This window comes from Crocuta crocuta, unplaced genomic scaffold, assembly GCF_008692635.1.
Source record: "Crocuta crocuta isolate KB4526 unplaced genomic scaffold, BGI_CrCroc_1.0 scaffold96, whole genome shotgun sequence".
NCBI lineage: Eukaryota > Metazoa > Chordata > Mammalia > Carnivora > Hyaenidae > Crocuta > Crocuta crocuta.
In genome coordinates, this window is record NW_027531522.1 from 997,425 (window position 1) to 1,021,539 (window position 24,115).

Genomic DNA, 24,115 nt, shown 5'->3' on the forward strand with positions numbered 1-24,115 from the left:
AGACTCAGGATGAGCCAAAGTTTCTGACTTAAGCAACAAAACAGGACTAGTGACTTTTACCGAGGCAAGCAGCCCTAGACATGAAGCCGATTTCTGGGGATGGATGAAGTGGTGGAGGTCCGTCTGGATATTTTGAGGACTGGCAGCCACCCAGGTACAGATCTTCAGGAGCCAATATTGAGCTTAATATATATATTGTGAGGTGAGAAATCAAAATAAAATGTATTCTAAAACACTTTACTCCCAGTTTCAGTCTTCCCTAAAAATCTGATTTAAATGTTGAATGAGGACATCAATTTTCAGCTTACTTCTACAGGCTGTGGCTTATAACATCTTACACCCTCTGCCTTTGAGAAGTTCCACTATGCATGCCATCCTCGGGTTTTAATTCATATGAAAATCTACAAATCATTTTAGGCGAACTGAATCTATGTCCTCTTACCATGAAGAAGAGACATAAGCATTATCCTACATGCAAATAATAGCATTTTAGTATCCAACACTGGGAACACATTGAACAGCAACTGGCCCTCTTTTCTAATTATTGCTGAAAATAAAGTCCATAAGCCAATTAATCTAAAACCAAAGCCCATATTTCGTCAGCTTCCCAACTTGTGACTATTTACGAAGACAGCATATAAAAGGCCACTTCATTAATTATATAGGTATATGATTTAAATCTAGACTACTTTGGAGGGTATCCCAGGAAGTCTGCATTTCTCAAAGCTACTGGTTTACCAAGATTTTCTTTCATGACCGAAGAGAATGGCCCTTTCTGTAGAGCAATGAAAAGTGTTTTATTGTTGTTTTCCACTCCAGGCACAAGTTGTTATCAGTATCCTAACCCAGCCAGGTTGTTCAAACACACAGCTCTGAACTTAACCAGAAACACAGACTAGCTGCAGTCCAATTGTTAGTCAGAAATTCACTATCAAGCTCACTGCTGCTCAGTAGTTTTCAGAAGCTCAACTGAGAAAATAAAGGTACATGCATGGTTGTTTGAAGGATATGAGATTCATCCATGCCTCTCTAGATGCTCTGAAATTCATTCCTGGGGAAAGCCAGTTCACCAGAGAACTGCATGTTTGGATATTAAGTGAATTAATTTCTGAAGTTAAGCAACCACCTTCCCCTAAGCTTCATTTTCCAAAATGAAGTAATATTCATTCATTCATTCAACTGTTACTCACTAAACTACTACATCCAAAGCATTAGGTCTACAAAATAGAATAAGACAAAGTCCCACCTCTTAAAGATACTATCTTTCAAAGTAAATTTATCTGTGTATAAGGACCAAATAGATAATGAAAACCCTACACTGTAAACACAAACAGGGAGAAATATACAGGGTACAAAAGCACGGGGAGAGATATCTCCCTTGGCCAGAGGGAGGGAAAGAGGAAGGAAGGTGATTAAAGGACTGAGATGTCCTAGAATAATGCTGCCCACCTTCCCAGGAGCAGTGCACTCCTAGGGATCCAATGAGAGGAGGTGTGGAAGGGCACCGTCAAACTGGTAAATAACTCCCCAGACAAATGGGGGAGGTATCAGCCCTGGTGCCTTTCGCTAAGACACAGAAACCCATTTGGTTGAGTACATATGGAAATTTATTATCTCACATGACAAAACATCCTTTGATAGAACAGCCTCCAGAATCTGATTTAGTGGCTCAATTATATCATCAAGGACGCTAGTTCTTCCCATCTCTCAGCTCTGCCTTTCCCAGAGTGGCTCTCCACTTGGGACGGAGCACCTCAGGACAAAGCAAGGTGGCTGCAGCAGGCTCAGGCATGGCAACAGGACAGAGAAAATCCCAAGGAAGAATCTCCTTCTTAGGATGTCCTCCTTCTTAGGATGGAAACAGTTTTCCCAGAGATGTTTGAAGTTTCCCCCTCATTTCTCAAAATCCTATATTCAGGCACATGTCTATTTGTAAAGCAACTAATAAGGGCTGTGGGACTACCACTTAGGCCTGGTGTAATAATTTGGGGTGCCATTTTATTTATTTATTTATTTCATGTTTAATTATTTATTTTAGAGAGTGAGAGAAAGGGAGCACAAGCACAAGTGAGGGAAGGGCAGAAAGAGAGAGATAGAGAATCCCAAGCAGCCTCGACGCCGTCAGCACGCAGCCCACAGCCTGACTTGGGGCTTGATCCCATGAACTGTGAGATCATGACCTGACCCAAAATCAAAAGCCGGACACTCAACTCACTGAGCCACCCAGGAGTCCTTGGAGTGCTATCTATTTTAGAGAATCAACCACATATATGGCTACAGCGGTATTATGGGCACAAGCTGACTTGAAAGAAGTCATTCTTTCTTCTAGGAATCTTCGCTGGCCAAATTTACAAAGAATCTATACTTTCTTATCTCTTCTCTCAATCTATACTTTCTTATCTCAGTGGGTTTTCTCCACTCTTAATGCCTAGAAAGCGAGGCTAATGGAAAATGACCATATCATTTATCCAACCCATGCATTTCAAATCAAACTTACCAAAATCTACGAGTTTAACCCCACCTTCAGTGGTCAACAGAATGTTATTTCCTTTTACATCACGGTGGATAGTTTTGTTGTTATGCAAATGCTTAAGTCCCTAAAGGGTGAGAAACACACAATGACTTTAAAGAAAGCATGAAATGAAAATCAATTTGATTGTGCAAAATCAATACGAAATATGTGTTAAAATTCATATTCAAACATTCTTAAAATGTTCCACACTGAATCTGTCAAATTAAAGTATCTCATTTCCACTTCGAACTTTATAAAACTTCATAAACCAGAGCATGCCCTTCCTTAGCTCTTATCAAATAGTTTATCAAAAACGTGTTGATCTCAATAAAAGATACATTCTATACACTTATTTTAAATAATAGCAAATACAAACCTATTAGTAAAAAAAAAAAAATACACATTATCTACTTGCATCATAATCAGTCTCGAAACAAACTCGGGATATCAGAACTCCATTTTCTGCTGACACACAAGGAAGGTAGATTTCTAATAAAACAAAGAATTAGTTATGCTCAATACTTCAGATTTTGCATATACTCTTACATCAAGAAATAGTAATGTGGTGATATTTTCCTAAAAATAGGATCCACATTTGCTGTTTAACTAGAACTGCCTCATAATTAATGCACGAACAATTTAAATTGCCTTACCAATAGTGCTTCACGTAAAATATAGGCAATTATGGGCTCACTCATTCTTTTGCCCTTCTTCAGGAACCCCTTCACGAGATCTGTCACTGACCCTCCATTGCACAGCTATAAAGGAATATTCAAAGATATTAAAAACGATGACATTTTAAGTACTTGTTATAAAAGGTTTTCTAAAAACATTTTTTAAAATTGCTACAGGGTGCCTGGGTAGCTCAGTCAGTTAATCCAACTCTTAATTTTGGCTCAGGTCATGATCTCACAGTTCATGAATTTGAGCCCTGCATTGGGCTCCATGCTGACAGTGGAGAGCCTGCTTGGATTCTTTCTCTCTGAGGCCCCCCATGTTCGCACTCTCTCTCTCAAAATAAACTTAAAAAAAAAAAAGAATAAAAACTATTTAAAATAAAACTTCCAATTTTTTTGCTTCAAATGACTACTCTCATCATCTTTATGGCTTCATAAATGAAATGAATATGTAAAGTGCACTAATGTACAATTAATTTTTGGAACACATTTTTCGTAGAAGTTACTTTTTAGGAGAGAATCTGGAGGAGCCAGATTTTTTTAAATGTTTATTCATTGTTGAGAGAGAGAGAGAAACAGAGTGTGAGAGGAGGAGGGGCAGAGAGAAAGGGAGACACAGAATCCAAAGCAGGCTCCAGGCTCTGAGCTGTCAGTACAGAGCCCAATGTGGGGCTTGACTGAACCCATGAACCATGAGATTATGACCTGAGCCAAAGTTGGACACTTGACTGACTGAGCTGCCCAAGAGCCCCTTCTGGGCTTGATTTTTAAATTCAAGGATAATAATAATGATTTTCAGGGGGCACCTCAGTGGCTCAGTTGGTTAAGCATCTTGACTCTAGATTTTGGCTCTGGTCATGATCTCAGAATCATAAATTTAAACCCTGCATTGGGCTCTGTGCTGACAATGCAGAGTCTGCTTGGGATTCTCTCTCTCTCTCTCTCTCTCTCTGACCCACATGTGAGCGCTCTCTCTCTCTCTCTCTCTCAAAATAAATAAGAAAACCCCGAATGAGCTCTGCATTGTCAGATTGAGATTCTCCTTCTTTTTCTGTCCCTCCACCCACCTCAAAATAAATGAAGAAACTTAAAAAAAAAAAAGAAAAGAAATCATGATTCTACAAATTATAAAATTTTAGGATCCAGGGCTTAAAAAGTACTCTTGATTTCTGACAGTTTAATTAATAGCACGACCTCACTATGACCTCACTACAAGGCTACATACTATTTTATATACATGCATTAATTTAAAAACATCCCTCCTTTCTGACAAAATTTCAGAACGCATTGAAATAAGGACTACAAATAACATTTCAGAAAGCTGTTTTAAATACCATGGTCTCAGGTTCTTTACCTTCCTCCCTCTCCACACTCCTCCCTCTTCCCCAAAAGCAGCAGAATCTAAATGGAAAAAAAAGGGGGGCGGGGAGACCATCTTGGGATTTTTCACATGTAGATTCTCCAAAGTTAGGAACATTAAATCGCACAGAAAACATTCAAAGGAGTTGCAGGTTTGCAGAACAGAGAAATACCAATATTAGCAGTGGAATGGAAGAGTTTTGAATGTCTAAAAATCACTGTGGGGAGACTAAAGGTCTTTTCCAATTTCTCCAAATCGTGGCTTCTCTTTGGCTGCTTCTTATGGGGTTGACTATTACATTAATGCAAAAATAAATAGCTCGAATGTTACAAGGGGGATAAAGGTACCCTAAACAATGTACAGAAAATAAAATAAAAAATCAAATACAGGAAGAACTAGTGCAATCATGTAATTCACACTAAGCAGTTCAAATTTTACTTTCTAGAGTTGGTTTTTATTTGAAACAGTTGTTTTTCCCATCTAGGAAAGTTTAGAATACAGGATTCTTTATAATATACACTTCACTTTGTTTTTTAAAGTAAAGTATACAGAGATATAATTTACATACAATAAAATTTACCTAATTTAGCTGAAATTCTGAGTTTTGACAAGTGCATTAGTCATGTAACCATAAGATATAGAACAAATCCAGGACATAAAAACCTTCCCTCTTGCTTCTTTGTAATCAAACCCCTCCCTCGCTCCTGGAAATCATTCATGTTTTCTGTCCCCAGGATATCACCTTTATAAGACAAGTCATAGAAACCGAATCATAAGGTGTGTGGCCCATTGAGTCTGGCTACTTGGACTTCGCTTAATGAATCTGAAATTCAGCTCTGGTGGTGAAGATTTCTTCTAATGTTTTAATGTTGTTCATTCCTTTTTAAATGCTGAGTATTTCATCAAAAAGGCAAGCCACTGTTTGTTTATTCATTCAGCAACTGAAAGACATTTGAGATGTTTCCAGTTTGAGGCAATTACAAGCAAAACCACTGTAAACGTTGCATATGGGTCCATACACGAACATACTTTTCACTTCTCTTAGGTAAGTATCTAAGGGAATTGTTCAGTCAGTCATATGTTTAACTTTCTAAGCATTTACCAAACTATTTTTCAAAGTAGCTATTCCATCCTGCATGCCCACTACTGGTGCATGAGCGTTCCAGTTGCCCTCTATCCTTGGCCAGCAGACATTAAAAGGTGTTTTAAAGCCATTTTAAATGGTAGTGTTATCTCATTATAGTTTTAATTTGGATTTTCCTAATGGCTAATGATGCTGACCAACTTTTCACGTTCTCATTTGCTATGTGCATACTTTCCTCAGTGAAGTATCCCATTTTTTGGTTCATTTTTTATTGGTTATTTTCTTATTATTGATTTTTGAGAGTTCTTTATGTATTTTTGATACAAGTCCCTTATCAGGTGTTTTGCAACGATTTTCTCCCAGTCTGTGGCTTGTCCTTTTAAGAGTCTTCTGAAGAGAAGAAATTCTAAATCTATCATTCTTAGAATATTATAGAATCTGCTTTTTGTGTTATATAAAAAGACCTTGCCTCTTCCAAGGTCACAAAATTTTTCTCCTGTATTTTCTGTAGGAAATTTTATAGTTTAGGTTTTACATAGGTAGGTATATATTTTTATTTAATTTTTATATATGGCGTGACATATGGAATGTATATGGATGATCAATTATACAGTTACATTGTTCTGTTAGTCAAAAATGTCCAAGAAACAGAAACTCTGATTCTGAATTGAGCTTAAAATCTAGTTGCCAACACCAAGAATCGGGAAATCTTAAATGCATACTATTAGGTGAAAGAAGCCAGTCTGAAAGATTCCAACTATATGACCTTCTAGAAAAGGAAACATTCTGGGGACAGTAGAAAGATCAAAGGTTAATAAAGGATGAGGGGAGAGGAGGGGGGAATGAAAAGAGGGAGCACGGAAGAGTTTTAGGGCAGTGCAGCAAGTCTGTATTATACAATAATGGTGGGTACAGTTAAACATATTTGTCAAAATCCATAAATGTTCAACACCAAGAGTAAACTCTAACATAAACTCTGGGCTTTGAGTGATAATGATGTGCCAGTGCAGGTTTATCAATTGTAAAATATGTACCAGTTCCGGTGTGGGGGGGAGGTATTGATAACAGGGGAAGGTATGCATGTGTGGGGACAGGGGTTATATGGAAAATCTCTGTACCTTTCTCTCAATTTTCCTATGAATTTAAACTGCTCTTAAAAAATGAAGTCTTTCTAAAATTCATAAAATGTACAACACGAAGAATGGACCCTAATGTCCTAAATTACGGACCTTAGTTAAGAATAACGTGCCGTGGGGGCGCCTGGGTGGCTCATTCGGTAAAGCATCCAACTTCAGCTCAGGTCATGATCTCAGTTCGTGGCTTTGAGCTCTGCGTCGGGCTCTGTGCTGACAGCCAGCTCAGAGCCTGGAGCCTGCTTCAGATTCTGTATCTCCATCTCTCTCTGACCCTCCCCTGCTCATGCTCTCTCTCTCCTCTCTCTCTTTCAGAAATAAATAAAAACATTAAAAGAAGTTTTTTAAAAAAGGACACACAGCAAATGAAGAAACATTTGAGAACATAACTAAATCTAGGTAAGAACAGCAAGATTCTGTGGCACTTGAGCCACCGTGTTGCCACCAGGTCAGAGGGACAAAAGCTCTACTCTGGGTGAATGAATGTTGTCAGGAAGATAGGGTCCCCTCCTGCCATCTCCCATTCAAGGTCTACAGCGTCTTCTTGGGAGGGGCAGACCACCAGCATTTCTCACCCCTTCCCCAATTTTGTGCTGCAAAGCTGGCTGAGAAGACCAGAGCCCACCTTTCCGATCCACAGCTCTGCTTGTACAACAAGATGATGTGGGCCACTGCCCACACATGCTGCCAGGTCCAAAGAGTGGCTCAGATATTTTGCCCGGGGAAAGAGGCAGGCCACAAAACAGAGAGCTCCGGAGCTGGACCCGATATTATGTGAGAAAGAGAGTGGGGAAGACCAAGCCTAAGGGTATTCTTGAAAACAGTGGAGGCTCCAGTAATCAAAAGGAGCCTGGTAACCCATGAGGACAAGGTAACCACAGACCAGCTAGCTTAGCAGAGATATTCAAGGAAAGAAACCTCTAAGAAGAATACTTCTAGGGTCAGAAAAACCTCTAAGTCCTAGCCTCAAAGAGCACCCACACACGGAGGCCTGAATTTAATTAGATCAGACCTAGAAGCAATTTTTGCCCCAGGACTTGTTGAAAACAATAGAGGAATCAGCTGGCAATTAATGGAACCTATTCACTGAGTGTTAAACCATTAGAGACAGATAGATTGAAAGATGAGGGAAAGAGGCAGGGAAAGAAAACATTGTTAAAACTACTGCCATCCCAGGGTGACTTCACATGCCCAAGGCAACATCAGAGGTTTCCTACCAAGGGAGATAAACTTCACCAAAGTAGTTCAGTCAAGTCACTAAACAAACTAGCAAACCACAAAAATAAGCTACCCCCCCATCAATATCCAGAATTCCTATAATATAGAATGTCTACTTTTCAACAACAACAACAAAAAATATGACATGCAAAGAAACACACTTGAAATAGTCTGATAAAGAGCAGTCAACAGAAAGTGCCCGTGAGAGAGCCCAGATGATGAACTTAGCAGACAAAGACTTCAGGGCAGGATTTATAAATATCTTCAGAGTATTAAAGGAAGTCATGCTTTAAAAAGTAAGAAATGGTATGATGGCAATGTCTATCAAATAGAGGATATCAATAAAGAGATAGAACTCATAAAAAAAAGAACCAGAGGCACCTAGGTGGCTCACTCATTTAAGCGTTTGACTTGGGCTTAGGGCATCATATTGCAGTTTGTGGGTTCGAGCCTCGTGTCGGGCTCTGCGCTGAAAACTCAGAGCCTGGAGCCTGCTTCAGAGTCTGTGTCTCCTTCTCTCTCTGACCCTCCCCCCTCAGGCTCTGTCTCTCTCAAAAATGAACATTAAATAATAATAATAATAATAAAGTGTTTGTATTTGGTCTTGTTTTTCATCCAGTTGGAGTATTTCTGCCTTTGCAATGTGGAGTTTAAACTGTTTCTGTTTAATTAATTATTACTATAGTCAGGTTTAAGTCTACTTTTTTGCTATTTATTTCCTATTTTTTGTATCTGCTTTTTGATCTCTTTTTTTCCCCATTTCCCTACTTTCTTTGATTTGAATACTTGTAGCATCCCATTTTGTCCTCTATTGGCTTATTAGCTACACTTATTCATTTTATGTTTTTAGTGGTTGTTTTAGTGTTTCCAATATGCATCTTTCTTTAAAAAATTTTTTTAATGTTTATTTATTATCAAGAGACAGACACAGAGCATGAGCAAAGGAAGGGGCAGAAAGAGAAGACGACACAAAATAAGAAGCAGGCTCCAGGCTCTGAGCGGTCAGCATAGAGCCTAATGTGTGGCTTGAACCCATGAACCGTGAGATCATGACCTGAACCGAAGTCAGACACTTAACCAACTGAGCTACCCTGGTGCCCCTCCAATATGCATCTTTAACTTACCACAGTATACCTTAAAATAATATTATACCATTCACATACAATGTAAGACTCTTAAAACTGTATATTTCCATCTCTCCTCTCTGGTCCCTTGGCTATTTTTAACATATATTATAGTTTTACATTCTAAGACCCCCAAAATATATAACTGTAATTGTGACTTTGTCATTTCTCTTTTAAAAATATTAAAATAATATTATTTAAAATATTAAAAATACTTTTAAATATAAAATCAAAAGTTTCTTTTTTATCCTTATGTTTAAANATCATTTTCCTTCAGCATGAAAAACTCTCTGACATTTTTTATAGTATATGTTTCTGGCAGTAGATTCTTTTTCTTTGATGAAAATGTCTGGCTTGGGGTGCCTGGGTGGCTCAGTCGATTAAGCTTCCAACTTTAGCTCAGGTCATGATCTCACAGTTTGTGGGTTCGAGCTCCATGTCAGGCTCTGTGCTGACAGCTCAGAGCCTGGAGCCTGCTTCCGATTCTGCGTTCCCCTCTCTCTCTATCCCTCCCTTGCTCATGCTGTCTCCCTCTGTCTCTCAAAAATAAATAAACATTAAAAAATTAAAAAAAGAAAATATCTGTCTTTATTTTGCCTTCATTTATGAATAATTTTTCAGTGTACACAGAATTGTTGAGAGCACCTAAAGATACCATTCCACTGCACTGGCTGTCAGTGGCCACTCTCATCTTTGATTCCTACACATAATTTTCTCTTTTCCTCTTGGAGCTTTTATTTATTTTTTCATTATGAGTGTTTCACATTTTGATTATGGCATATCTTCGTGTAATTTGTTTATCCTGCAAGAGAGATCTCAGGCTTCTTACATCTGCATTTTTTTAGTATTCACAAAATTCAGAAAGATGTTAGCCATTACCTGCCCCTACCCCCACCTGTTTTCCGACTTTAATTACATGCAGGTTAGAATACTACGTAGTGACCCATAGATCACAGGAGCTTTTTCCCATTTCCTTTTTTTTCTCTACCTGCTCAATCTGGACAGCTTCTATTTTCCTGTCTTCAAGTTCATTGACCTTTACTACCTCATACTTAACTTCTAATCTGTTGTTAAATTCAATATTTTTCCCTACTGATATTATACTTTTAAGTTCTAGAAGTTACATTCAATTCTTTTCTATAGTTTCCATTTTTTTCAACATTATGTTCAGGTTTTCCTTGAAATTCTTGAACATATTTGTAATAACTGTTTTAAAGTTCTTACCTGTGAATTCCATCACCTTGGTTATTTCTGGGTCTGTTTCTATTGACTGATTTTTCTTCTGATAACGAATCACTTTTCCCTGCTTCCTCACATATGTAATAATTTTTTACTGGATACTAGACGTTATTAATTTTATATTTGAATTCCTGGATTCTGCGGTCTTCCATCAATGAATGTTGACTTCTGTTCTGGCATACAGTTAATTTTGTGCTTGTGGACAAACTTAAGCCTCTAAAGCCTTCCTTCTGAACTTTCTATGGGTATGTGTAAGGTGGCTCTTATTCTAGAGTTAGTTTAGTCCTTCTTCTAATGAATAACTTTTCTAGGATCTTTACTAAATGCCTCAGGTGTTCAATAAAGTTTCTCTATTTTGGTTGGTCAGAACTCAAGGATCTCTCAATTCTGCACAGACTCTGGTAGTTATTCAGATTACAGCTTTGCACAATTCTTTCCTGGTTCTTTGCCTAGCTGCCTGAAATCTTTCTCCATATATATCCAGCTTGGTTCTCCATCAAATACTCAAGGGGACTCTTATGCATACTTCTAAAGCTTCCTTCCTGCTTAGCATCTCTTCTCTGCATATTTCAGCCACTGCTTTTCCAGTCTTTTCAGTTCAGCAAGACCACCATGACCTCCATGGGAATGCCTTCCTTTTTGCCTGTGGTCTGGAAATTGCCTCCAAGGATAAAGCTGAGATGACTGTCAAGTTCCTCTTATTTCCTTTCTCAATGTCACAATCCTAAGCTCTTTTCCAATGTTTGAAAAGTCTTTATTTATAAAAAAAACATATCTTATTCAGCCTTTTAGTTATTTATGGTTCAACAACATGATGACACAAGTTACTATCATGGCCAGGAGCAAAGCCCAGGATTATTTTTATGCACTCTGAAATTTGAGAACCTCTGACAATGTTTCCTGAACTTTCCTTTAGTAAGAATCCCTTTATTACTTGTTATATAAAATTTCTAAGACCTAATTCTCAGAGTTTTTGCTTTGAGGTGAAGGTGATTCTGATCCTGAGAGTATAAGAGGATATATTAAAAAAATAAAAGACCTAAAAGTATCCTTTTTTTCAGGTGACAGATTAAAATGTTACATATTCAAATAAGCCTTGACTTCTCTTTTCATAAAAGGTCTTCTCTTTCATTATAAACATCTCATTTATATTCTTCATGGCACTAACAAAAATGTATAATTATTTAATTAGTGTATTTAGTTCTAAATTGTCTTTCTCCAACATTAGACTATAAGCACCATTATGACAGAGTTTTTCTGGTTCTCTACTGAATGCCCAAAACCTACCAAAACAGAAAGGGGCACTAAAAAGTATGGATCACTCTACCTTGGGCCTGGCCCAAAGTAACATATATCTATGGAATTAACAAATGACTAGATGAAGAAACCTATGTTCTGTACACTTATGCACACACACATACACATATACAAAATGACAGAGGCCATCTTTCATACTGTGTGGAAAGTTCGTCTTCAAAGTGTGAATGTCTGACTTAATTTCAATAAAATATAACAATATACCAAATTTTGCATTCCAATAAAATATCGATAAAATATTAAAGAGAATGACACCACCACCTAATAATAGATGTTTCCTAATGTGAAGTTTCTAACATAAAATTTTCATATTACTTTTCTAATGTGTAAACTAGAAGCAATATTTTTAGGGTATTATTGACATATAATATAATTGACTCATTTAAGTATGCAGTTTGATGTTGTTTGGTTATTTGTATACAATCATGTAACCACTAAATCAATATATAAAACAATGCCCTCACTCTGAAAGATTTCAAAATTCTTTCAAAAATGTCACAAAACATTGGTAATGTTAGTAACAAGAATTCTATGGTAAAAAAGTCAAAAGAAAACAATTTTTTTTACATTTATTTATTTTTGAAAAACAGAGAGACACAGAACACAAGTTGGGGAGGGACAGAGAGAGAAGGAAACACAGAATCCAAAGAAGACTCCAGGCTCCTAGCTGTCAGCACAGAGCCCGATGCGGGGCTCGAACCCACAACCTGTGAGATTATGATCTGAGCCAAATTTGGACACTTAACCGACAGCCACCCAGGCGCCCCAAGAAAGCAACTATTTTAATGTGTATGGTAAGAATATATTGATTTACCAAATGGCCAAACATCTCTGGTGACCTCATATTTCCCCCCTGAAATAATGCTATCAATTTCAATCCTATTCAGAGAGCAGATGCTTTTGCAATTACTGAAGTACTATTACGGAAGAAAGACACACAGGTGTTTTATATATGTTATTTATAGATTTCTTGCTCTTAGAAGAGTATGAAGAAGTACATTTAGACTGCTTTTCCATCTTGCCCTTTAAATAAAAAAAAAAATGAAATGACTCTAGGTAATTTGCTGTCTGTTCTGGTGCAAGTACACCAAATAACAGCCTTTTCGCAGAGCTGGGAAGGGGTGTTCCAGCCCTTAGAACATGAAAGGAATCATCCTGTCAGGCTGTAACTTCACGGCAATTGTGCACAGCTAAAGGAAGGAAGGAACAATGCTGTGCTATTAGGGCAACTCAGAAGCCCAGCTTCCCCCTCCTGCTTCCTCTGACCCCTCCCACATCTAGGAACCTGCAGTGGCTTCCTGCCCCTTCTGTGTCCATGTTACCTCCAGCACAGTCACATGAAAGGGTTACTAACTGAGCCAACAAAAACCACTTGTTCATGGTGAACTCATTTTCTATCCTACGTTTCCTCTCCTCATGACAGGTTTTATCTTACTCATTAGGTGTAAGTATAAAAACAGAAGAACCAATAATGCATGGGAAATGAAAGTAGTATTTATATCTATGAAAACCACTTTGATTACCTGAAACGTGCATTCGAGAGCCTTTATGACTATTTACTGAATGTCCGTGCTTCCAAATACCACCTGTAATTTCCAGTCTTTGATCTCTTGAAAGGGATGTGATTTTAAAGAGAAAAATTGTTATAATTGGAAAACAATGAGAGAAAGCACTGTCGCTGTTAAGAATGGACAAATCAGGACCAGTCTAGATAAAAAGAGCAGGCTGCAATCTGTAGCACCACCGTGAAAGGAACAATTATAGCTAAGACTGGATTACCAGGGAAAGGGTCTCTTAATAGAAAGATGTCCGAACTCTGAATTTCGACCCCATTATGGCAGAGGGCACACCAAGCAAAGACCCCTGAGACAGGGCTGGATTCCTCACATCCTTAAAATGTGGCTGTTCAGCCAAACGAGAAGGGGAAAATTGTAGTTAAATCTCGGGTTTTCCCTTTGTGTTCATCAGTGGCAAATGCTTAATACCAGACACTTTTAACTCAATTTTCACTCTTGATTTTTAGTCTCCTGGGTCAGTGATAAGCATATGCAGAAACCTATGCAACTGCCACCTTGCCAGCCCTCCTGCATCCTTGCTACTGACCCTGAAAAACAGACTCTAGCAGTTAAATAACGGAAACACAAAGCCAAAAGACGTATCTAACATTTTACTGAGCGGTTAAGTCAAGAATGGCAACAGTAAGTAGAAATGAAGATATGTATGATCTTTTAAAATAAGGCAGGAGTAAAAAAATAAATTAGTAAGTTCTCCCTTTCTGTCTACATCATTAGGAAAACCTAAAATACTGAGTGATGGTAAAAATCCCCACAGACATTGTAACAGTTCCCACAGCAGAAAACTTTCTACCCCACCTCTTATTAGATAGTCTCATTATAAATATGCAACTGGAATTTCAGAGAGCTAGCAACAGTGTGCTTTTCCTAAATCTGGGCAACAATTAGCATCTGAAAAGAAACATACAGAGCGTTTAGAAGGAAATAATTCCTGAACAGGAATTACAGTAAGATCTGAGTAAATATTATTTATCTTAGGATTTGAACTCCGGATTGAAATATAAAGAAAATGATTTCTCATGGTGAAAAGTCTCTGAGCAGGAGTTTGTCCCAGTGGGTATAGGCTCCCCACATGCCCAGCAGATAATGAGGGGCATCACTGAGGGCTCACCCCCAGCCGGACACACCCTCTCTATGAAGACTGACATTAGAAGCCCAGCGTTGTCAGCATAACTCTGGGTTGTATCAGATCCTCCCTCTGGCCACTCTTTTTTTTTTTTTTTTAATGTTTTATTTCTAGGAGAGAGAGAGAGACAGCGTGAGCAGGGGAGGGTCAGAGAGAGAGGGAGTCACAGATTGAAACAGGCTCCAGGCTCTGAGCCGGCAGTCAGCACAGAGCCCGACGCGGGGCTTGAACCCACGAACCGCGAGATCATGACCTAAGTGAAAGTCGGACGCTTAACCGACTAAGCCACCCAGGCGCCCCCCTCTGGCCACTCTTTTACTATCCTCATGCAAAATAATTTATTTGGGCTTTACTATAGTAAGAGGTATAATTAGGAGTCATTTTGTAGAATAAAGTATTGATGCCAATACAACCAATTTTCTGAAAGTGCCTCTAAAGCAGCACCTGCACCATTCATGTTTATAAAGCAGGTAATTGTACATCTAGCCACCTATGTGTATATGTAATTAGTCTAATTTACATATGTAAATCAATTATCTTATACACAGTTGGCCAACTTCTTGCTTTATTTTTTTCCTTCATATTATAAGTTCAGATTAATTCAGATTTCCAAAATATCATTTTAATAAACTACCAGTATAGGTCTTTTCTCAAGCCAATTCCTCCATCTGACAATAAAATGTAAGGAGAACGTTCAAAGAAGCTGTTGAGTCCTTACTGATTCATTATATCAGGGAGCTGCTTTACTTGTACTGGATGTGCCAAGCCTTTTTCATCAATCTTCTCTCCTCTCACAAAAGAACATTTAACTATGATCAGTAGTCTCCAACTTGTACCCAATTCCCACAGACAATACTGAGAAATGATAATATAATTAGAATATAGATTTGATAGGCATAAAAGACAATGACTGTTTTAAACTCTGGGCAAAGAACTGTATCTTGTGCCCCTGCCCATTCAGACCTCCAGTAGGCAGAATACCTGAATTTCCATTCAAGTGCTAAACTACCAATGATTCCACATGGAAAAAAATATAAAGATGCATTAATAAAAGTTTTGAAGGATATAAAGATACAAAATTTTATTCAAGACTACATTAAGGGTCTGCACAGCATTACATCTCAAATATACAAACACAGACATGAAGTAAACATGGAAAATTCTCCATTTATTTAAAGCAAATGTCTAAAGTTCCTATTTTACATTCTAGGCAAGTTAGTTTTAGAGGACTAAAAGTTTTGCTTTGTTTTAGTATGTGACTTAACTAAAAATATAAAGCAATCTTAATATAGAAAAAGTAATCCTGAAATCATAATACACTGCCTATTTCTTAAAGAACACAACTGGTTATTTAAAATTTGTTTTAATTTCAGGGCACCAGGGTGGTTCAGTCAGTTAAGTGTCTGACTTTGGCTCAGGTCATGATCTCACGGTTCATGAGTTCAGGCCCTGCTTACAGTTCAGAGCCTGGAGTCTGCTTCACATTCTGTGTCTCCCTCTCTCTCTCTACCCCCTACCCAAGCTCTGTCTCTCTTTCTCAGAAATAAATGTAAAAAATTTTTAAATTTCTATAAAATAATATAATACAGTTTCATATTTCGAAAACGTTCTTGAAAATACTAGTTTACAATTTTGAAAGGCTCTATGGTTCAATTAAAGGTAGCAGATTAAACATATAAATTTATTTCCTCTCATTCATCAATCTCCATTAAAATGCTAGTAAGAGAATCAAAAAGTATAAACCACAAGAAAAAAGAGAATAGAAAAAAGGAGAGCTGTAGATAAGAGAGTTCCAGAACATTTTTCAATATGGAAAGCAGATGGTCTACTGGTGACCGATCTGACAGTGCAGAGGAAGCCACAAAATAAAGCAGTAGCTGAGAGCTATTTTGTGGTCACCTGAGCAGATAACCTAGGAGTAGGGAGAGAAGAGGCAGAAAACAAGGGACTCTTTGGAAGCTTGATTAGATTCAAAGGACTTGACACCCTCTTATCTCACATACAAAATACCAACATCCAGGAGGCTGCCAGGGCTCTCTTCACATCTGCACACACCAAGCAAGAGACTGGAGATTTCATTCCCTAGAGTGACTGACCTGAAGGGACACGAGATTTGGTGACATCAGTACAGTGGATAATGAGAATGAAGCAGATTACTACATGGGTTGTAAAACAGGGAAGTCAACTTGGAAAGGGGAGGCCAAAGGATTCTGGGAACAGTGGATCCCACGTAGGTGAGGTAAGCAGCAGAGAGAGAGAGAGAGCAGAAAGGTCTGATGCTCGGCAGAACTCCACTGTGGAGCAGGAAGACGCAGGGTTCCAGAAGCACGATTACTAGCCTTGCCAACATTCAGAACACTGATTACACAATGAAAGAGAAGAGAATCTCAGCCCTACGTCTCCAGGTACGTGTCCAAGCACAGACCTGCTTGGGACAAGCTGGCACCACCAAATTAGACTTATGCTGTTACTGCTCTGTCTTATAAGCCTTCTGGTGCTACTTGCTTTTTATTAACCAAATGAATGGATTTATTTAGAAAAAGATGAAGATGATTAAGTTTATCTGAAATTATATTAAGTGAAAAGAGTAGGATAACTTCATAAATAATAATGATATTGCCAATCATTTGAAACATAGAAAAAAGGATGAAGGAAACATGTTAAATGATAAGGGTGGTTCCTTTTATAGGTTCAAGTATTTTTTACAATGATCTTTTATTTAAAATTATTAAAAACTAATTTAAAAGCCATAATAGAAAAAATATAAAGTATGAAGACAATACAATTTATATATATGTCTGCAGAAAAACCAACAGAACATTCTGAAAGAAATAATCAAACGCTAATAATATCATAATGAGCACAATAAATATATGCTATTGCAGTGATCCAATATAGGTTTTACCAGTCCTGAGTTTGATAAAAGCAATTATTAAAAACACTTATTTAGGGGCACCTAGGTGGCTTAGTTGGTTAAGCATCCGACTTCAGCTCAGGTCATAATCTCAGTCTGTGGGTTCAAGCCCCGCATCAGGCTCTGTACTGACAGCTCAGAGCCTGGAGCCTGCTTCAGATTCTGTCTCCTTCTCTTCCCCCCCCTCCCCCCACTTGTGTTCGCTCTCTCAAAAATAAACATTAAATTTTTAAAAAATAAAAATGCTTATGAATTTTATTAGAATTCATGATTACCTCACTTTAATTATATTCACTGAAAATTAGAAAAACTACACTCTTCTGGGACTGGCAGTTACCTTAAGAAAGCACCTTCTAGTATTTCTGCATTAGATAGATTTGTCCAAACCTACTCTCAGGAGACTCTACAGCTTCCCTTTGGCAACTTATTCAGTATTCAATACCATTCCTAATAAGATTTTTCTCCATACATGTAAATATCAGGTTCTGTAGTTTATGTCATTAGTATTCTATGAGGGCAGAATAAAACCTCGCAGCTTACCATTTTTGTCTAATGAAGCCTCACTCACATTAATTTTCTCTTATATCTAGCACCTGGCACAGAGCCCTAGTTGCATGTTAGCTGAACAAAATGCAGACGAATAAATAAATATTATAATGAAGTCTCTTTTAAGCTCGTTCTTCTACAAGGAAAATAATCCTTGTTTCTTGAGTCTTTTATCGTGGAGATGTTTTAGTCTTTAATAGTCTTTGTGGCTTTTCTTTAATTTCCTGTTGTGTCTTAAAGTGACAGGGCCAGAATGGGACACAACATTCTCCTGAGACTGTGACCAGACAGGAAAGTACTAAAGGAACGACGGTTCTTTGGTACTGACGTTACACAAACATTCAGTCATTCCAAGACCACACTGTAAATTTCCACACACAGAAATAATGTCGAAGCCTTACCTCAAGAACCAACCACAGCTTGTCTCCATTTATTTTATCCTTCTTAAAGTACATCCCATAGAATCTGACCACATTGGGGTGGTCGGAAAGTGTTTTTAAGATGTTATACTCTGCTTCAATCTCTTCATCAATGTCCTAGTTTCAAAAGGTCATAAAAAGAAAACCATGAGAAAGACATGAATTCTGTCAAAGAGACACATATTATAGACCACCAAATAGAGAATTTAATTTTGTCAAAGCAAGGTTTTAATAATGGTTTTTATTATGCTCAGTAGAATGCACTAAAATTTCTGATGTCATTATTTAAGGGGAGAGATTGTGATTTTCCTGCTAATCAAATACATCTCTAATTATGTTAATTTCTTTGAGTTACAAAGGGACAAATAAAACACTATGTTTGTACGTAATTAGAAAGAAACATAAATGGAGACTGATTCCAAAAGATACTCCTTTCTATGCAGTGTTAACATTGCAAAGACACTGAGTTGAAATAAAAACTTTTAGCTGGTTCATCTGTTTCTTTGAAATATAGGATATTTAAAAGATTTCAAAAACTAGTCATATAAACAATAAATTCCTACTTTTCCAAAAAATCAAAATAATATATATAAGATGGCATTTAGCCTTCAGTTAGGTAAAGGCCCATTTACCAGAAGTAGAATAGATTGCTACCCTGTCAACAAAAATGCAAGATAACCACTTACAGTCATGTTTTTAGAAAACCACAAAACGTCAAACAACTCAGAGTAATAATAAGAAAAACCCTTCTACTACTGTTTTTACAGAAATATTTAGCGTCCACTTTGTTTTCTGACAAAATCATGTAATCACAGAGCCACAAAGAATTTTAGACCAGAGCTCTAATTTGAGAAAAAGAAACTAAAGCTCAGAGATGTTGGTCACAGAGCTGGTCAGTGTTAAGATCCAGAACGAGACTGCAAGGCTACTGCCTATGACCTTCTAATCCTGTTCACTCTATCCCTTTCTTGGATAGAAATGTACTCTATCAAAATTCATAATAGTAAGACTCTTTTAATAAAAAAGCCACTCTGTAAACTGCTTGGATGCATTTAAATTTATTTTATTAAGATTATAATCTCTTGGTTATAAATCTTTTTTATTTGGCTTGTGACATGATGAATGAAGAGGAAATAAGTAATTCTCAGAAAAACATATATGTACTATGACAAGAATAAAGGTAGCAGAAGAACCAATCTCACCATAGTTCTGAAATCAAGATATATTTCATTAAAATAGGACAAAACAAGATTTTTAAGGTTCATAGTATATAAAACATGAGTAAACTATAAAAGGATAATGGCTATCTGTTTTCATAACTCATTTGTTAGAGATATAGAAGAACAGAATAGAAGAGAGACCCTGGTTATGGGGCCAGACATAGGATCTGGATGAAACTCTTTCCCTTCCCACCATGACCCTAAACCATAATTGTGTAGACCAGGGGAGAGAGGTTCAGTCAGTTTGGTGCAGCTTAATTTGTGTCTCTCCTCCTTCAGTTTAAATGATAAGAACTTTCCAATAGAGAATATGAAGGCAGTCAGCATCAGTTAAGCCCGTGCATAGTTCTTTTTCTCTCCCCCCTCCACTGTATCTAATCTATTGCAGAAGATAAACCCCATTACTTCTTATTTGGCCATTTCCCTCTGCTCAAAATAATATGAAACACTGTAGTTATAACAGGCTTAGTAGAAATAAACAATCAAAAAAGAAAGAGCAACCCAAAGATGCACAAACAGAGGCCTGGAGACCTTTTGCAGTGTCCTACAGTTTGTTAGTTAAGAGTTGTGACAAGGACTAGGAATCCCGTGTCCTTCCCACACACATCACATCATTTCCATCATGTCACACTCCATCACATGTGCAAAAGTCAAGTGACTAAAGAAATTGTTCTCAAAAGAAGTCTGTGGATTATGTGATCACCGAGCTCATTCTGGCTCACCCACGTGCTATGGAAGAGCTACATACTTCCCAGGAGCTAAAAATGTTACAGAACAGCCAGTTCTCATTCCCAGGGGCGGGGGAAAGGATTTCATCAATTTCTTCATGCTCTTAAAGGCCTTAGAAAAAGGCTTGGAAGGTCCCCTTATCACAGCTGCTATTCCAAAAACAGCAGAAGAGGAAACTACTCGGGCATCACTTAAAGAGGCCATAAGGATGCCACATGCAATGTCAGTTCTTTACAAGGAAACCTACCCTGATTATAAGTAAATACCATTTTTGCTTTGGGGACATTTCAGCAAAACTGAAAATTAATTTCCATCTCTGAAAGAAATATAATTTAAAATAAAATAGTTCTGGTTTAGCTTAAGAGACCTTCTGCCTGAAGTCTAAATAAACACAGGAAGAAAAAGAGATCTGGCAAGGATGACATTTTAGAATCACTTCTAGACCCCTGAGTCTGTGTTCCTACAATTTTTTGAAATCTAAAATAACACTGAATCTACTGTTGAGCTATTGAGAGCTGTATTTATGTATTTACTTATCTGTATTATATATTTGCTCATTTATTAAGTACTTATTGGTCTCTATTGTACATGTTAAGCATATAAATAAGAAAAACCTAACAAATAGACTTCTTTAACATTTTCTTCTGCTGTAACCGACACTGACAAATCAAGATACCTACAGACTTTTTAACTGTTTAATACAAATAAAACCGAAGTTAATTAGCAAAAAAGGAGAAAAACAACAACAATAACAAAAACATGACATACATGAATCGGATCCAGAATTTTCACTGCTGCTTTTTGGCCATTTTTCTTATTTAACACTTTAAACACTTTCCCGTAAGTTCCTTTGCTGATCGTTTCAGTGATTTCCCATGTATCAGATGGATCAGGAAAGTTATCAAAGATGATTGTTTTTCCAGTTANAACACTGTGACAAATCAAGATACCTACAGACTTTTTAACTGTTTAATACAAATAAAACCGAAGTTAATTAGCAAAAAAGGAGAAAAACAACAACAATAACAAAAACATGACATACATGAATCGGATCCAGAATTTTCACTGCTGCTTTTTGGCCATTTTTCTTATTTAACACTTTAAACACTTTCCCGTAAGTTCCTTTGCTGATCGTTTCAGTGATTTCCCATGTATCAGATGGATCAGGAAAGTTATCAAAGATGATTGTTTTTCCAGTTAGTGGAAGCATCTCACAAGTTTAAATCACTGGAGAGAAAAAGTACAGTTTCAGGTACATCTGATTGGGGATATTAAATGGCACACATAAACTCATGGGAAATTATTTAACACTTCATAGCTGTAACCAAATGTACTTAGAAATATATAAAATTTTAATTTCAATTCTTTTTGCAAAAAGATTAATATGAGTTTAATAATGCTCTGTAAACATGGCTTTATCTCTGACTAATATGGTCCCATATTAACTGCTCTTAAGTCTTTTCATATTAAAATAAGAGACAATATATTTAAATCACTTTGATATGTTGCTTTATACTCAGGTATTAGTATAATGAATGAAATAAATTTAGAGTTAACCATAAAGATGATAAAAATTCAACATCATCAAGGCAAATCCCACATTTTAAAGTGACATGTTTTATCCCACTCCTGTATGTAAAACCCAATAATGGGTCCCCTCATATTACTTTTAGCATGAAATTTCTTTCACATAACTTAGCCAGGTCCTTTAAAATCAGGCCCTTGATTAATGTCCTAGCTTCATGTCTGAACTCTTCTCTCAGTCACTACAAACTGGCCACTCGGGATCCTTAAGGTCACTTTTTTTTTCTTGCTTAAGGATTTTAGTATACGCTAATCCCTTCCACTTCGGCCTGTGGTTTCTTTACTAAATTCCAACAGCTACTTATCTTTCAGATCTTGGCTTAGATGTCACTTCTTCTGAATGTGACCACTCTCTGTGCCATTTGGGTTGCATGCCCCACCTCTGTACTTGCATAGCATTCTATCCATGTTTATCAGATAGCATGATATGCCCTGGCACTGTGCTGAAATAATTAGGACACTATGGCCAATGAGCTCAAGTGACTTTAAAAAGGAGTTGTTATATGTAACCTGAAATAAGATCCCAGGTTTTCTGACTTCCCATTGGTGTTTTTAACCTTCTATGCTCTCCCTATATTACATCCAACTATTCATATAAAATTATTTTTTTTAATTTTTTTAAATGTTTTATTTATTTCTAGGAGAGAAAGAGAGAGAGACAGCGTGAGCAGGGGAGGGTCAGAGAGAGAGGGAGTCACAGACTCTGAAACAGGCTCCAGGCTCTGAGCTGGCAGTCAGCACAGAGCCCGACACGGGGCTCGAACCCACAAACCGCGAGATCATGACCTAAGCGAAAGTCGGACACTTAACCAACTAAGCCACCCAGGCACCCCTTTATAAAATTATTTTTTTAAAAACAGAAAACTAACAAAAAGAGCTCTCAGAACCCTGGTGGCCTCACATTTTTCAACTATCTGTGCAAAACCTCACTTTTTTCAATGATAAAAAGTTGACTGCAGAGGCGCTTGGGCAGCTCAGTCAATTAAGCATCCAGCTCTTGATTTAGGCTCTGGTCCTGAACTCACGGCTTGTGAATAAGAGCCCCACGTCAGGCTATGTGCTAACAGCACAGAGCCTGCTTGGAATTCTCTCTCCCTCTCTCTGTCCTTTCCTCTCTCTCTTTCTCTCTTTCCATCTCTCTCAAAATAAATACATTAACATTAAATATTTTTAAAAAGTTGACTGCTGTTGTGCTTTTATGTGTATGCATACACATAGAAACATATCTGTTAATTAATAGGTATTAATACTACATAATAATATTGGCGCATGAAATACACTGGTCTAACCATAATTTTCAACCTCAGCCATACCACCAATCCAGAGTCCTCACTTTCCTTATAGCCATCAACCGTATTCAGTCTTCAGTCCTTCTTCACTTTCTTCTTCCCCAGCATAAATTCTATAGTATGAATTATTATGACCTCCCTGCAAATACTCTCAACACTGTTGTTACCCTCTATCCACCATCAGTCTCCCAGGGTAAAAAAAAAAATCTGGTTAAACCCTACATTTCTTCTCTGTAGCTGGAGAAAACCACACAACCATGATGCTAGTTTCACTTCAAATTCAGGATAAGAAACCTACCAGGAGACAGTCCACACGACCCAGGGGTTCTACTGCGCTTCCCTGCTTTGTCTGTTCCTTGCTCTCTGGAGGGATTGCTTCACAGTGATCTCTCCTCTCACACTTTTCTCTCCTCAGATTGTTCCTCTTTGTTCTCTATCCTGTCTCACAAAACTTCCCAACTGATGCCCTTATTTAACACTTACTGAAAAGATGAAAGCAATAATAAACTTCTTAACCTTCTCATCTTTAAAACTATAAACCAATGTGCATAAAACAGGAGTTCATTCTCATTACCTATCATCGATTTTGCTGTTTGGCCTCAATTAGTCTTTTTTTTTAATTTTTTTTAAATTTATTTCTGAGAGAGAGAGAGACAGCGTGAGCAGGGGAGGGTCAGAGAGAGAGGGAGACACAGAATCTGAAGCAGGCTCAGGCTCTGAGCTAGCCATCAGCACAGAGCCTGACACGGGGCTCGAACCCACAAACCATGTGATCATGACCTGAGCCTAAGTCAGATGCTTAACTGAGCCACCCAGGTGCCCCTGGCCTCAATTAGTCTTTTACCAGTTCCTTCTCAGCCTTCAGATCTTGGCTCAAACATCACTTTCTTATAAAGGCTTTTCTTGAATAACCTACATAAAGGTAGCTTTCCCCACATATTTCCCCATTTCTCCTTTAGAACACAAGCTACAAAAAGGTATAGAGACTTCGCTCTTTTTACTACCGTATGTGCAATTCCCAGAACGATGCCTAGCACATGGGAGGCAATT

The 24,115-nt window shown here is 37.6% G+C and overlaps 1 protein-coding gene across 1 annotated transcript in view; it reads right to left on the bottom strand.

Moving 5' to 3' along the window:
• Positions 1 to 24,115, bottom strand: part of MYO3A (myosin IIIA) — a 230,212-nt gene that overhangs the window by 191,721 nt on the left and 14,376 nt on the right. Inside the window, exons 2-5 of the mRNA XM_077772437.1 lie at positions 21,235 to 21,419; positions 18,226 to 18,360; positions 3,166 to 3,270; positions 2,498 to 2,597 (exon numbers count right to left, since the gene is read on the bottom strand). Of these exons, the coding sequence (XP_077628563.1) occupies positions 2,498 to 2,597; positions 3,166 to 3,270; positions 18,226 to 18,360; positions 21,235 to 21,402 (508 nt within the window). The 5' untranslated portion in view covers positions 21,403 to 21,419. The remainder of the gene's footprint in view (positions 1 to 2,497; positions 2,598 to 3,165; positions 3,271 to 18,225; positions 18,361 to 21,234; positions 21,420 to 24,115) is intronic.